Here is a 17054-nt window from a genome sequence, read left to right as displayed (position 1 = left end):
TCCTTACAATTTTAATTTTAGTTGACCTTAGCAAATTTAATGTAACTACACAGAATATAATACTTATTTGTTAAAAAGTTGGGTGGCTCAGATGGTAAAGTGTCTGTCCGGTAGACCCCGATTCAATCCCTGGGTCAGGAAGATCCCCTGGAGAAGGAAATGGCAACCCACTCCAGTACTCTTGCCTGGAAAATCCCACGGATGGAGAAGCCTGGTAGGCTACAGTCTATGGGGTCGCAAAGAGTCGGACACGACTGAGCGACTTCACTTCACTTCACTTCACAATAATGACTAAAATAAAAGAGAAAATAGCAGAAACCTCTTACGTTATTTCAAACCAGCTATTCCTTGGATTATGCGAGACTATTTTTCATGTCTAATTCCAAATTCAGTTAATTTTTTTTAAGATCAACTTGTTTCTTTAAAATAATTCTTATATGTGTTGATTATTCCTCAACATATTCTGTTTGTTTAAGCTTGGCCTAGTTCATGTGAATGCCTATTAATTTTGACCCTTAGTGTTAATAACTTTGGAAGGAACCTAAAATTATGGTTATATTGTTTACTTTTTTATGAAGTGAAATTTAAAAGAGATCTAATTTCCTTATTGTATATAATTTATGTGTAATTATTTTCTTTAATATCTTTTTTGTCTTAATAATAAATGAATTTCCCAAATGATTGTACTTTTGTTTTCACAATTTCTTCCAATAATCTAGAAAACTTATTTTAAATACAACTCTATACCAGCAGTAATAAAAACATTATTTAACTCTGATTTCTCAAATTCTTCTATTTGATTACTTCCTTATATATAAAGTGTATATATGAAGCCTATATGTAAAACGTATACATGAAACCATTTGTGGTTTATCACAGGATAGTCAATGTAGTTCCCTGTGCTGTATGGTGGGGCCTTGTTGTTTATCCGTTCTTTGTATAATAGTTTGCATCTGCTAATCTCCCTCCTTTCTTACACATTGATTTCTTATTACCAAAATATTTATATAGATTTGTAAATAGGTAAATCTTGTGGAAAAAACTAGTCTGTTTACCCCCTACTGCTAGTTTATAGAAAAATATCTATTAGGTATCCCATGAGAGAAGATTTTATGGACAAAGAAATTGGGAAAATTTCTCAGTATAAACTCTCCCATTAATAATGTATAGGAAATACTAGCATGTTAAAAGCCTGGAAGACCTGTGGTAAAATTAGACATGTATTACTCGATGGACGTGAGTCTGAGTGAACTCCGGGAGTTAGCGATGGACAGGGAGGCCTGGCATGCTGTGATTAATGGAGTCACAAAGAGTCAGACACGACTGAGCAACTGAACTGAACTTTACCTTATTAGTTAATGAACTTTGTGCATGACTTACTTGGCTTCTCTAATGCTTATTTATTAATATATACAAAGAAATGATTCTTGGTGTAGTCTGTGCTTTTATTTTTAATGTTAAAATTTCTTAGAGTGTAAGTGGTTTTAGCCTGTGTTGCTGGTTAGTTTTGACAGAATCAAGTCTGGGAACTCTTAGTTCTTACATGACATTATGTAAATCCTCACCCTTCGTTTGGAGTAAATAAAAAGATGAGGCTATATTGCACTAATCTGTGAAATGCTGAGCTTGATGAAGGAGAAGCTGGAATCAGAATTGCCAGGAGAAACCTCAGATATGTAGATGACACCACCCTCATGGCAGAAAGCAAAGAGGAACTAAAGAGCCTCTTGATGAAAGTGAAAGACGAGAGTGAAAAAGCTGGCTTAAAACTCAACATTCAGAAAAACTTAAGATCATGGCTTCCGGTCCCATCAATTCATGACAAATAGATTTGGAAACAGTGGAGACAGTGGCAGACTTTTATTTTCCTGGGCTCCAAAATCACTGCGTATTATGACTTCAGCCATGAAATTTAAAAATGCTTGCTCCTTGGATGTAAACCTATGACCAACCTAGACAGCATATTAAAAAGCAGAGATATTACTTGGCCAGCAAAGGTCTGGATAGTCAAAGCTATGGTTTCTCCAGTAGTCATGTATTGATGTGAGAGTTGTACCATAAAGAAGGCTGAGCGCCAAAGAATTGATGCTTTTGAACTGTGGTGTTGGAGAAGACTCTTGAGAGTCCCATGGACTGCAAGGAGATCACATCAGTCAATCCTAAATGGAATTGACCCTGAATATTCATTGGGAGGACTGAAGCTGAAACTCTAATACTTTGGCCCCCTGATGTGAAGAAATGACTCATTAGAAAAGACCCTAATGCTTGGAAAGTTTGTAGACAGGAGGAGAATAGGATGACAGAGGACGAGATGGCTGGATCACATCACCGACTCGATGGACATGAGCTTGAGCAAACGCCAGGAATTGATGATGGACAGGGAAGCCTGGTGTGCTGCATTCCATAGGTTCACAAAGAGTCAGACATGACTGAGCGACTAAACTGAACTGATAATTGCACTAAATTCATGTGATAGCAACTTACTGTTATTGAAACCATGGTAAAAATAACTCAATTTGTCTTATATCATTTGATTTTGCAGAAGAAACAGTTGTGGTTTTCTTTATAAATGTCATTAAATAGAGAGTATATTGTTGAAGAATGGGGCTTTTCTCAGTTTATGGTCATTGTTTTATTTTGTAGTTGTAGAAAAATTAGATTCATGTAAGCTGCCTACATGTCTTGAAATCAGGTGAGCAGAATCCACTTGCTAATTTAAAGCAATCAAGCCATATAGTAGAAAAGAGACATTCTGTATATAAACAGTAACTGTGTTTGAAGAGTTCAAAGGTTAGGTTAATTTTAATGGGCAAAATAGCAGAAACTGAATTGCATGATTGCTGTTTATGTTTTTTTTTCTTGCCAATGATTGCTTTAACAGTTTGACAGCTTTTCTTTTAGGGATTTCCTATTAAACATATGTAAAACTGAGAATCTTGGCGTATTGATATCTGTTGTAGAAAGCACATATTAAAAACATTACAGTTTTTTAACTTTCCAGTGAGCAATTCTTAGAATTCACTGTTATAGTATCTTGAGCTAATAACATATTTGTTGTTGTTCATTCGTTACCACGTCCAACTGGCGTCAGTGGTTGGGGCATAGACTTGGATTACTGTAATGATAAACGGTTTGCCTCATAAATGAACTGAAATCTTTCTGTCTTTTTTGAGGTTGCACTTTTGTTGATTATGAGGGCTACTCCATTTCTTCTAAGAGATTCTTGCCAATAGTCATAGATACAATTGTCTTCTGAGTTACATTTGCCCGTTTCCATCCATATTAGTTCACTGATTCCTAAGATGTCCATGTTTACTCTTGCCATCTCCTGCTTGACCACATCCAATTTACCCTGATTCATGGACCTAATGTTTCAGGTTCCTATGCAATACTCTTCTTTATGACACTGAACTTTACTTTCCCCACCAGACACGTACACAACCGAGTGTTATTTCCCCTTTGGCCCAGCCGCTTCATTCTTTCTAGAGCTATTAGTAATTGCCCCCAACTCTTCCCCAGGAAGACATCTTCCAACTTGGGTCGGGTGCGGGGGTCTCATCTTCTAGTGTCACATCTTTTTGCCTTTTTATACTCTTCAAGGGGTTCTCATGGGAAGAATACTGGCGTGGATTCCCGTTTCTAACTCCAGTGGATCACATTTTGTCAGAACTCTTCACTATGACCATTCCATCTTGGGTGACCTTGCGTGACATGGCTCATAGCGTCATTAAGTTACACAAGCCCCTTATCATATATGAGGGGGAATAAAGTATTTTCTACATATTTACTATCACATACTGATTTTTTTTATACTGATTATTTTTGATAATTATTTGTTTAGCCTTTTTCTCTCATCATATTCACTACATGGTAAATTGTTGCTATGTATGCATGGCTGTTAACTCTTGATGTATATCTCTAATTTCTGAAGTTCCAGTGTTCATCTTGATTGGCTCTAATATGAAATCTGGTATTTACTGTGTGAAATCTTCATCCTTTTCTTTTATCTACAGAATTATGAAACCAGTGACTAATCAGTAAATAGATCAATTCTATTCATCTTGCCTTTAGTACCTTTTTTCTTTAGTGTTGTGGTGCTTTTTCCCCAAATTTGTCATTTATTTGTGTTTATAATATGTTTTGCACTGTGGTGGATATTCAAAAAATTTAACAAGGACCTTACTTTGCTAGGCACTAGAGATGCAAAAAAAGATGAAGGTATACTAATCCTTGCCCTCAAAGATCTTGTATTTTAACTGGTAAGACAGGGAACTAAGTGTATAGAAGGATCTAATATAGATGAGGAGGGAGTTAATACAAAGTAATGTGATAATTATTAAGTATTTACTAAGCACAGCACAATGTGTTAACTTACAGTGTTTTAGATAGGTTTACAGATTGAAAGAAATTATGCCTCTCTAAGCCTCTTGCCATTTACATACCCATATTTTGTAAGGCTAATAAGTTTGTTACTGATCAAGTTAGCAAGGTACAAAATCTTACCTGTGTTGGTATGTAGGTAATCTAACATTTGCATTGTGTATCCCTTGCTATGTATACCAAGAAAGCAAAACCCTGACTGCTCTTTATCTGGGCCATTTCTCAGGGTTGTATTTGCAGTGAGTGGCAAGGAGGGATGAGGCAAAGACTTTACCAACCAAACATGCTTGCTTCCACTTAAAATAAAAGTGGAAGACTATTCCATGGTCATTGTTCTTCTTTCTGTGTATATAGGTGTTCATCCTGGGCCCTTCACTTCCTTCCCATGGGAGTTGGGAGGCATGAGGAACCAACATAAGTAGCATGCTGATACTCTGTTTTAAGTAATAAGTAGCTTTTGCTCTAAGTAATGAAGTCTTAGGGGTCTTGTGTCCTTTGCCAGACTCCATGAACAGTAGTAAGGTAGCTTGTTAGCATGCACGTGCACACACACACACACACACACACACACACACACAACTGTCTACCTGTTTACCTACCTATCTGTCTACAGTAAACTGTCAAGTCCTTCACTCTTGTAGATATTATGGAGGTAAATTGGCTTTACAGCAAAGAAGCAGAATGCCTGGTTTCAGTTTCCTTCTGTCCCCAGGTGCTAGCAGATTCCTAAAATAGCCCATAACACTGTCTATGCAAGGTAAGTATGAGTTTAGAAAGTTCACTTCTAGATGAAACTTTTAATTTTACATCAAGGACTTTGCATTTGGAAGAATTTACGTTGAGTATATGTCCTTTCAGATTAAAAATACACCATCGATCTTTAGGTTCTTGACTGAAATATTTTGTTCAGTTCAGTTCAGTCGCTCAGTTGTGTCTGACTCTTTGCGACCCCATGAATCGCAGCACGCCAGGCCTCCCTGTCCTTCACCAACTCCCAGAGTTCACTCAGACTTGTGTCCATCAACTCGGTGATGCCATCCAGCCATCTCATCCTCTGTCATCCTCTTCTCCTCCTGCCCCCAATCCCTCCCAGCATCAGGGTCTTTTACAATGAGTCAGCTCTTCGCATAAGGTGGCCAAAGTATTGGAGTTTCAGCTTCAACATCAGTCCTTCCAGTGAACACCCAGGACTTATTTCCTTTAGAATGGACTGGTTGGATCTCCTTGCAGTCCAAGGGACTCTGAAGAGTCTTCTCCAACACCACAGTTCAAAAGCATCAATTCTTTCCCATTCAGCTTTCTTCACAGTCCAACTCTCATATCCATACCTGACCACTGGAAAAACCATAGCCTTGACTAGACGGACCTTTGCTGGCAAAGTAATATCTCTGCTTTTGAATATGCTGTCTAGGTTGGTCATAACTTTCCTTCCAAGGAGTAAGCGTCTTTTAATTTCATGGATGCAGTCACTATCTGCAGTGATTTTGGAGCCCCCAAAAATAAAGTCTGACACTGTTTCCACTGTTTCCCCATCTATTTGCCTTGAAGTGATGGGACCAGATGCCGTGATCTTAATTTTCTGAATGTTGAGCTTTAAGCCAACTTTTTCATTCTCCTCTTTCACTTTCATCAAGAGGCTTTTTAGTTCCTCTTCACTTTCTGCCATAAGGGTGGTGTCATCTGCATATCTGAGGTTATTGATATTTCTCCTGGTAATCTGATTCCAGCTTGTGCTTCTTCCAGCCCAGGGTTTCTCATGATGTACTCTGCATATAAGTTAAATAAGCAGGGTGACAATATACAGCCTTGACGGACTCCTTTTCCTATTTGGAACCAGTCCGTTGTTCCATGTCCAATTCTAACTGTTGCATCCTGACCTGCGTACAGGTTTCTCAAGAGGCAGATCAGGTGGTCTGGTATTCCCATCTCTTTTAAGAATTTACCACAGTTTCTTGTGATCCACACAGTCAAAGGCTTTGGCATAGTCAATAAAGCAGAAGTGGATGTTTTTCTGGAACTCTCTTGCTTTTTCGATGATTCAGCGGATGTTGGCAATTTGATCTCTGGTTCCTCTGTCTTTTCTAAAACCAGCTTGAACATTTGGAAGCTCACAATTCACGTATTGCTGAAGCCTGGCTTGGAGAATTTTGAGCATTGCTTTACTAGCATGTGAGATAAGTGCAATTGTGCGGTAGTTTGAGCATTCTTTGGCATTGTCTTTCTTTGGGATTGGAATGAAAACTGACCTTTTCCAGTCCTGTGGCCACTGCTGAGTTTTCCAAATTTGCTGGCATACTGAGTGCAGCACTTTCACAGCATCATCTTTCAGGATTTGAAATAGCTCAACTGGAATTCCTTCACCTCCACTAGCTTTGTTCGTAGTGATGCTTTCTAAGGCCCACTTGACTTCACATTCCAGGATGTCTGGCTCTAGGTGAGTGTTCACACCATTGTGATTATCTGGGTCATGAAGCTCTTTTTTGTATAGTTCTTCTGTGTGTTCTTGCCACCTCTTGTTAATATCTTCTGCTTCTGTTAGGTCCATACCATTTCTGTCCTTTATTGAGCCCATCTTTGCATGAAATGTTCCCTTGGTATCTCTGATTTTCTTGAAGAGATCTCTAGTCTTTCCCATTCTGTTGTTTTCCTCTATTTCTTTGCATTGACCACTGAGGAAGGCTTTCTTACCTCTCCTTGCTATTCTTTGGAACTCTGCATTCAGATGCTTATATCTTTCCTTTTCTCCTTTGCTTTTTGCTTGTCTTCTTTTCACGACTATTTGTAAGGCCTCCCCAGACAGCCATTTTCCTTTTTTGCATTTCTTTTCTATGGGAATGGTCCTGATCCCTGTCTCCTGTACAATGTCACGAACCTCTGTCCATAGTTCATCAGACAATCTGTCTATCAGATCTAATCCCTTAAATCTATTTCTTACTTCGACTGTATAATCATAAGGGATTTGATTTAGGTCATACCTGAATGGTCTAGTAGTTTTCCCTACTTTCTTCAATTTAAGTCTGAAATTGGCAATAAGGAGTTCATGATCTGAGCCACAGTCAGCTCCTGGTCTTGTTTTTGTTGACTGTATAGAGCTTCTCCATCTTTGGCTGCAAACAATATAATCAGTCTGATTTCAGTGTTGACCATCTGATGATGTCCATGTATAGAGTCTTCTCTTGTGTTGTTGGAAGAGGGTGTATGCTATGACCAGTGCATTCACTTGGCAAAACTCTTACTAGCCTTTGCCCTACTTCATTCCATACTCCAAGGCCAAATTTGTCTGTTATTCTAGGTGTTTCTTGACTTCCTACTTTTGCATTCCAGTCCCCTATAATGAAAAGGACATAATTTTGGGGTTTTAGTTCTAAAAGGTCTTGTAGGTCTTCATAGAACCGTTCAACTTCAGCTTCTTCAGTGTTACTGGTTGGGGCATAGGCTTGGATTACCGTGATATTGAATGAATTGTCTTGGAAATGAACAGAGATCATTCTGTCATTTTTTAAATTGCATCTAAGTACTGCATTTCGGACTCTTTGTTGACCATGATGGCTACTCCATTTCTTCTAAGGGATTCTTGCCCACAGTAGTAGATATAATGGTCATCTAAGTTAAATTCACCCATCCCAGTCCATTTTAGTTCACCGATTCCTAGAATGTCGACGTTCACTCTTGCCATCTCCTGTTTGACCACTTCCAATTTGCCTTGATTCATGGACCTGGCATTCCAGGTTCCTATGCAATATTGCTCTTCACAGCATCGGACTTTGCTTCTATCACCAGTCACATCCACAACTGGGTATACCATATTTTTATCCGTGTGTGTATGTATTGTTGATAAGGGGAAAGCAAAAATAGTGATAATGTTTTCCTGAACCTGGTCTCAACTTCAGTTTACTGGTGTTACCCAAAACCCTTTTATGCAGAATTGAGTAACTGAGAACCTTGAAAGATTTAAAGTAGTGGAGAAAGTAGTATCATTTGAAATATTTGCAGAATATCAGATGGCCTCAGTGTAACCTCTAAGGATACATTTGTAGAAGACAGCAGAGCTTCTGCTATGAGTTTGTCTGGGTAACCATGAACAGAGATTATATACTTAAACAATGTATTTCTCTCTTTCCTAATTCTAATACATAAACATAGCTAAGTAGCTTAGTAATGGGCAGGGGCAGAGATATCTCAAGTCAAACATATGTTTTACCAGTTTACCTCCATGTTTAAAATTCCATGATTGCAAGAGTATGAGATTTGTAATATTTGTTAAGTACTTTGTATGTATGCAGCAATGATGTGTTCCCTGAAACAGTTCTACCCTCAGTGCATTTGTACCCATTATTTGATTATATACTGATAAAACTGTATGAAAAACAACTGCTTGTAGATGTTCACAGTTAAGTTTGAATAGAGGTGGGGGGTATAAACATCCTCCAAGAAGTTGAGCAAGGCCAGAAGAACAAACAGAATTTAAGTAAGTGGAAACAAACACATCAGGTGTAAGGGAGCAAAAGATGGCTAGAAGAAAAACATAAGAATAAGATTGCCTCCAGCATAACTAATAATCTTGTAGGGAAGACAGCTCCATGATACAGATGTATGAATGAAAAAGAATGAGGGTGGGAAAAGAAGAGTTGAATGATTGCATGACTTAGAATAAAATAGCTTCAGTTTCCCAAATATAACATCCTTGTCTTGTTCCTGTTTTGGTGGAAAAGCTTTCCAGTCTTTCAGCATTAAGTATGATTCAGCTGTGGGGTTTTCATTTTCATTATTATTTTCATTAAGTTGAGAGTTTCCCTCTAGTCCTGGTTGAGTATTTTTGTAATGACAGAGTGATCAGTTTGTCAAGTGCTTTTTCTTTGTCAGTTAAAATGATCCTGTCGTTCTCTTCATTCTCTTAATCTGTTATGTTACATTAATTGATTTTTCATATGTTGACCATCTTTATAGTGCCTTCTGTCTTTGTACTGAACAGTTTTGTTGGAAAAAAGCCAAACTCATTTGTTTACATTCTATGTCTATGTCTATTTTGATACTAGAAAGTCAGAGATACGTAGTTAAGTCATATCATCTGCCAAGCCTAAAATAATTACTGTTTGGTCCTTAGAAAGCATTTCCTGACTTCTGCTTCTAGAATCATCAGTATCAACATAGTTCATTAGTAGATACTCACCAATCTGTACTGAACAATATTACTTGAATTGCTTTTCTTAGTAAACTTACTGTTTATCTTCCTGTATACAATAAGTGTTATAATTTTTTAAAGAGAGATAAATAATGATTTTTAAGAGAACTGTTAATTTGAATAATGAATTTGTTAATGGGTTTTGTAATTTAATTTCATGGCCTAAATTTTAAAATATCACAATCTCCATTGCTTATGAGTTTTATTTTCTTTTCCTAGGTGTATGTGGAATTTGATGATCTTGAGTGGGATAAACGAGAGTGGGTTAAAGTTTATGAAGATTTTTCAACCTTCTTGGTGGAATACCACTTAATCTGGGCCAGAAGGATCAACCCTAGCCAGACTCAGGGATCAAAGAGCAAACAGATTCAGTGGCCTGCATTGGTAAGATCTATATTCCTTATGTCATTAATAATTTTCAGTTGTTTGTTTTAAAAGAATTAAGAGCTAAATATAAGTTTTTGAGTTTTCTTAGTGACTAAAGATTAATATTTCTGAGTAGTGGCTTCTCCCCACCAATGCAAGAAACATGGAGAAACCTCGATTGAGGAGAAACCTCGATCCCTAGGTTGAGAAGATGCCCTGGAGAAGGAAATGCCAAGCCACTCCAATATTCTTGCCTGGAAAATCCATGGACAGAAGAGCCTGGCAGGCTGCAGTCCATGGCATCACAAAAAGTTGGACACAACTTAGCCACTAGACAAAAATAACAAAGCTCTGAAGTAGCTGGCAGATATTTCAAAATACTACTTCCATTTTCTCAAACAATTTTATGTCTTTTTGTTAATACTCTTTGAGCATATTTCGTCCACAAATAGTTCATTCTGTTTTTTAGGGGAAACATGAATTGAATTGATGACTGCTTAGGGATAGTTGACTGATTTGTATGCAATGTGAAAGAATTTTTCTGAATGACACTTTGTGGGTTACTTTTTATAAATCATTAAGTAGCATATGGTTTTCTTTGTTAAATTTTGTCAAAATTGAGTGAATCATTGTGGATAATATCTGATATTTATGGAAGAATTACATTTGATCCTTGAACAACATGGATTTAAACTGTGTGAGTCAATTTGTATGTGGATTTTTTTCTAATAAATATGTACTCGTATGCTACACTGTTTGCAGTTGGTTGACTCTACAAATGGGGGACCACAGACATGGAGAATGAATTGAAAAGTTATATACACATACTTTAAACTGGTTTGTGGGTTGAGTTGTAACCCCCATGTTGTTTAAGGGTCAATTGTGGATTTTAAGGTAGTAAGAAAACATTACTTCATATCAGGAGATACTCCATTTAAGAAAACAATAGATTGCAGTGAATTCTCATCATTAATTCTGTGGGGGAAAAGTCACATCTCTTTAACCATTATTATCCCTGTTTTCTGGAAGAGTATTCAGCATTTAATAATTATTCAGTTTGAATAAAATAATTTTCTTATATTAATATCAAAGAAATATGTTAAAGGCATTGAAACATCAATTTAGGTGTTTGGTATTTATATATTATCAAGATACTTTTAGAAATTTTTCAACATAAATTAACTACATAGAAGGATAGTTTAATTTGTTGGCAATTGGAGTGCTTTAAATTTTCTGTTTTAGTTAACCCTTTAAAAGTGTAAGGAGGTAAGTGGATAAAAAACAAAGATTGGGAGGGAAGGAGAGAGAGAATAAAATGAATTAAAGGCATTTTAAAAAGAGAATATAATATGGAAGGATGAAAGGTAATATTTATGAACTATAGTTTTGATAGGATAGTTTGAATATTCTAGGAAAATAAAGAAGACAATATTATTCAGTAAGATAGATTTTTAAAAAATATTTGTTGCAGGAGTGTTTTATTGTTTAGTCGCTAAGTCGTGACTGACTCTTTGCAGCCCTGTGGACTGCAGTGCGCCAGGCTTCCCTGTCCTTCACTATCACTTAGAGTTTTCTCAGACTCATGTCCATTGAGTTGATGATGTCATCCAACTGTCTTATCCTTTGTCTTTTGGATTGTTAATATAAAGTTTTTTAAACCGTCACTAGTATGCTTTATAATTTTATAAACAACTCAAAAATTGGATGAAATCTGTAATTATCACATATAAGTGAATTTTGAATGAAAAGTTTCAAAAGCAGTAATATTAATAATACCAGAAAGTATTCCCTGGGAACATAGTTAAAGAATAGACAGAACTTTAGAAAAATCTTTGCCCTTTCTTAGAGACAGTTAAAATTAAGGTGAATTCCTAATGTATATTTATAAATTACTCATTTTGGAGAAAGTTTCTATTAGGAAATACTATTTAATAATAATTTTATCATATTCTACAAATTTGTTTCTGTTAAATCTTTTAACCCCACAAAACTACTTAAATAAACACCAAACTTTAAAAAATTCAACTTATTTTTTAAATAAAAAAAAAGTACTGGAGAAGGAAATGGCAACCCACTCTAGTGTTCTTGCCTGGAGAATCCCGTGGACAGAGGAGCCCGAAGGGCCACAGTCCATGGTCACAAAGAGTCGGACACAACAGAGTGACTAACACTTTCACTTTCACACATTGTAAAAAACTTGGAAAGTGCTAAATAGTGTAAACTAGAAAATCATAATCATTCTATTTCTGCCTCCAAGGAATATTTCTAACTTAATTCTTTGACATATTTTCTTAAAAAGTATACATCTCTGCTTTCTTTTTTTTCAAGCATAGAATTAAATGGTTTTTTGGAATTGTGGTATAATATGCTTAACATAGAATTTTCCATTTTACTAATTTTTAAGTGTAAAGTTCAGTGGTATTAACTACATTCTCACTGTATTTCAGTGTACAGAAATTATTCCATCTTACAAAACTGAAACTCTATATCCATTAAACATTAGCCCCCATTCCCTCCTTTTCTCAGACCCTAGGAACCATCATTTTGCTTTGTGTCTTCATGATTTTGACTCTGCTGTACCTTACATAAGTGGAATCTTACAGCAGTTGTCTTTTTGTGACTGACTTATTTCACTTAGCATGTCTGCAGTGTTCATCTGTGTTGTAACCTGTGTTAGAATTTCCTTCCTTTGTGTTACAAGGCTGAATGGTATTCCACTGTATGTATATATTATATCATGTTCAGTGATTTGTCTGTTGGTGTATACTTGTATTGCTTCCACCGCTTGGCTGTTGTGAAGAATGCTGCTGTGCTCTTAGGGTTATGTATATCTCTTGGAGACCATGCTTTCACTTCTTTGGGGTAAATATTCAGAAGTGTAAGTGCTGGATTACATGGTAATTCTGTCTTCTAATTTATTTTGCAGCTACTGTCAGAGCAGCCGTATTACTTTACATTCTAGCCACCTCTTGCTCCCCTCAAGTTTTTGATAATAGTCATCCTAATGAGTTTGAGGTGATAATGTCCTTGTTGTTTTGATTTGCATTTCCCTAATGATTAGTGATGTTGAACATCTTTTCATATGCTTATTGGGCATTTGTATATCTGCTGAAAAATGATTCTTCAAATTTTTTGCCCATTTTTGAATTGGATTGTTTCTGTATTACTGAATTTTAGGGGTTCTCTGTAGTATTCTGGATTTTGATTTCTTACTAGATTTGATCTGCAACATATTTTCTACCATTCTGTGGGTTGTCTTTTTACATGGGTGATAGTATCTTTCCATGCAGAGAATTTTAAAATTTTCAGTAAGTTAAATTTTTCCACTGTTTGTTTTCTTATCTTTGCCTTTGGTGTTATATCCAAGAAATCACTGCCAATTTCATTGTCATCAAGTTTTTGTCATATGTTTTTTAAGAATTTGAATGTTTTAAGTCTTATATGTAGTCTGTTGATCCATCTTGAGTTAATTTTTGTATGTGCATTAGATAAGGCTCACTACCATTCCTCTGTTAGTGAATATTCCATTTCCCGCCATCGTTTGTTAAAAACACTGTCCTTTCTCCATTGAATATTCTTGACACTATTATCAAAACTTTTTTTGCCATATACATAAGATTTTATGTCTGGTCTTTATTCAGTTTCTTTGTTATGTGTATCTCTCTTTATGCCAATACCACAGTGCTCAGTGTTAGTTTATAGAGAGTTTTGAAATCAGGAAGTGTAAGTCCCTCAACTTTGTTTATTTTGAAGAGTGTTTTGGCTGTTTGGTGTCCCTGGGGATTCCATTTCAGATTCAGGATGGGTCTATTTCTATAAGAAATGTGGGGCTTTTCATGGGAATTGCATTGAATGTGTGGATCACTTTGGACAGTATTGATCTCTTAATAAGCCTTCCAGTCCACGAACACATATCTTTCCATTTATTTTCTGTGTCTTTTCAATTCTGTTAGCAGTGTTTTATGGGCTTCCCTGGTAGTCAGATGGTAAAGAATCTGCCTGCAATGAGGAGACCTAGGAGATGTGGGTTCTGTCCCTGGGTCCAGAGATCCCCTGGAGAAGGAAATGGCCACCCACTCCAGTACTCTTGCCTGGAGAATTCATGGACAAAGGAGCCTGGTGGGCTACAGTCCATGGGTTGCAAAGAGTCGGACACAACTGAGCGACTAACACACTGCAGTGTTTTGTAGTTTTCAGTGTACCAGTGTTTTCCCTCTATGGTTATTCCTACGTAATTCAGCTTTTTCAATGCTATTGTAAATGGAATTGTTTTGTTAATTTTATTTTCATATTTTTCATTACTAGAGTATAGAAATGTAGTTGACTTTCATGTGCTGATTTTATATCTTTCTTCTTAGCTAACAGATTAATTGTGAAAACCTGGAAACTTTTCCAGACCAAGACAAGGATGATGCCAATGCAGGAGACATGGGTCAAAAAAAAAAAAAAAAAAAAAAAGACAAGGATGATACTTAGACAACGGGGAAAAAAGGATCTAAGTTTGGAAAATAAGTAGTAAAAGTTTTGTTTGGCAACGGTATGACTTTGTGTGGTCATACCATGCACAAACGTGAAAGCTAGTAAATGAGGGACTTCCCGCACTGTCCAGTGGTTAACTCTTCGCCTTCCAGTACAAAGGGTGTGGGTTAAATTCCTGGTCAGGGAGCTAAGATCCTGCATGCCTACGGCCAAAAATAAACCAAAACGCAAAGCAATATTGTAACAGATTCAATAAAAACTTGAAAAATGGTCCACATAAAAACTTAAAAAAAGAAAAAACTAATGCATTCAGCAGAGCAGCAGGATACAAAATCAAGGCTTTCTTTTAATCATTAGTTTTAGCTGAGGCTTCATTAAAATTGTAGATCCTGAAAAAAAAAAAAAGTAGGTCCTGGGTTTTCTATTAGTTAATGTTTCAATGTGTTTATTTCTCCTCAGTTTTTAATGGCTGCCTAATATTGTATGATAATCCATTTACCTAGTGTTTGGTAATTTCAGTTTAGTTCAGTCTCTCAGTCCTGTCTGACTCTTTGCAACCCCATGAATCGCAGCACGCCAGGCCTCCCTGTCCATCACCAACTCCTGGAGTTCACTCAAACTCATGTCCATCAAGTCGGTGATGCTATCCAGCCATCTCATCCTCTGTCGTCCCCTTCTTCTCCTGCCCTCAATCTTTCCCAGCATCAGGGTCTTTTCAGATGAGTCAGTTCTTTGCATCAGGTGGCCAAAGTATTGGTGTTTTCAGCTTCAGCATCAGTCCTTCCAGTGAATATTCAGGACTGATTTCCTTTATGATGGACTGGTTGGATCTCCTTGCAGTCCAAGGGACTCTCAAGAGTCTTCTCCAACACCACAGTTCAAAAGCATCAATTCTTCGGCGCTCAGCTTTCTTTATAGTCCAGCTCTCACATCCATACATGACTACTGGAACAACCATAGCTTTGATTAGATGGACCTTTGTCTGCAAAGTAATGTGTCTGCCTTTTAATATGCTGTCTAGGTTGGTCTTAGCTTTTCTTCCAAGGAGCAAGTGTCTTTTAACTTCATGGATGCAATCACCATCTGGAGTGATTTTGAAGCCCCCCAAAATAAAGTCTGTCAGTGTTTCCATTGTTTCCCCATCTATTTGCCATGAAGTGACGGGACTGGATGCCATGATCTTAGTTTTCTGAATGTTGAGCTTTTAGCCAACTTTTTTCACTCTGCTCTTTCACTTCCATCAAGAGGCTTTTTAGTTCTTCTTCACTTTCTGCCATAAGGGTGGTAAGGGTGGTGTCATCTGTGTATTTGAGGTTATTGATATTTCTCCCAGCAATCTTGATTCAAGTTTGTGCTTCTTCCAGCTCAGCATTTCGCATGATGTAGTCTGCGTATTAGTTAAATAAGCAGGGTGACAATATACAGCCTTGACGTACTCCTTTTCCTATTTGGAACCAGTCTTGTTCCATGTGCAGTTCTAACTGTTGCTTCCTGACCTGCATCCAGGTTTCTCAGGAGGCAGGTCAGGTGGTCTGGCATGCCCATCTCTTGAAGAATTTTACACAGCTTGTTGTGATCTCCACAGTCAAAGGCTTTGGCATAGTCAATAAAGCCAAAATAGATATTTTTCTGGAGCTCTCTTGCTTTTTCGATGATCCAAAGGATGTTGGCAATTTGATCTCTGGTTCCTCTGCTGTTTTTAAAATCAGCTTGAACATCTGGACATTCACGGTTCACGTATTGCTGAAGCCTGGCTTGGAGAATTTTGAGAATTACTTTCCTAGCGTGTGAGATGAGTGCAATTGTGCGGTAGTTTGAGCATTCTTTGGCATTGCCTTTCTTTGGGATTGGAATGAAAACTGACCTTTTCCAGTCCTGTGGCCACTGCTGAGTTTTCCAAATTTACTGGCATATTGAGTGCAGCACTTTCACAGCATCATCTTTCAGGATTTGGAATAGCTCAACTGGAATTCCATCACCTCGACTAGCTTTGTTCGTAGTGATGCTTTCTAAGGCCCACTTGACTTCACATTCCAGGAATTCTGGCTCTAGGTGAGTGATCATACCATCGTGATTATCTGGGTCATGAAGCTCTTTTTTGTACAGTTCTTCTGTGTATTCTTGCCACCTCTTATTTATATCTTCAGCTACTGTTAGGTCCATACCATTTCTGTCCTTTATCGAGCCCATCTTTGCATGAAATGTTCCCTTGGTATCTCTAATTTTCTTGAAGAGATCTCTAGTCTTTCCCATTCTGTTGTTTTCCTCTATTTCTTTGCATTGACCGCTGAGGAAGGCTTTCTTATCTCCTTGCTGTTCCTTGCAACTCTGCATTCGGATGTTTATATCTTTCCTTTTCTCCTTTGCTTTTCACTTCTCTTCTTTTCACAGCTATTTGGTAATTAGTTTGGTGATTTAGTTTTTTCTGAATTTTTGTTATTAGAAAAAGTGTAATCAGTGTCCTTGTTATAAATATATAAATCTTTGTCTGAATCTGATTATTTTTAAAATTTAGGTTCACAGTGATAGAATCTAAAGGGTATGAACCTGAAAACAACAAAATCTAAAACATGATACTCTACACAAATTATTTAAAAGTTATACTTAACTTCCATTGTCCCCAGTAAATGATTATTCTCATCCCTCC

At 37.0% G+C, this 17054-nt stretch overlaps 1 protein-coding gene across 2 annotated transcripts in view; it reads left to right on the top strand.

Moving 5' to 3' along the window:
• JMJD1C (jumonji domain containing 1C) overlaps positions 1 to 17054 on the top strand; it is a 316152-nt gene that overhangs the window by 122192 nt on the left and 176906 nt on the right. For both annotated transcript variants that reach the window (XM_027530802.1, XM_027530801.1), the window contains exon 2: positions 9782 to 9946. Coding sequence is in view for 1 of the 2 variants with exons in the window: in XM_027530801.1 (XP_027386602.1) it covers positions 9782 to 9946 (165 nt within the window). In the remaining variant the exon portion in view is untranslated. The remainder of the gene's footprint in view (positions 1 to 9781; positions 9947 to 17054) is intronic.

Source organism: Bos indicus x Bos taurus, chromosome 28, assembly GCF_003369695.1.
Source record: "Bos indicus x Bos taurus breed Angus x Brahman F1 hybrid chromosome 28, Bos_hybrid_MaternalHap_v2.0, whole genome shotgun sequence".
NCBI lineage: Eukaryota > Metazoa > Chordata > Mammalia > Artiodactyla > Bovidae > Bos > Bos indicus x Bos taurus.
Note: the sequence above shows the minus strand (reverse complement) of the source record. Positions and strands in the feature narration are given on the sequence as shown.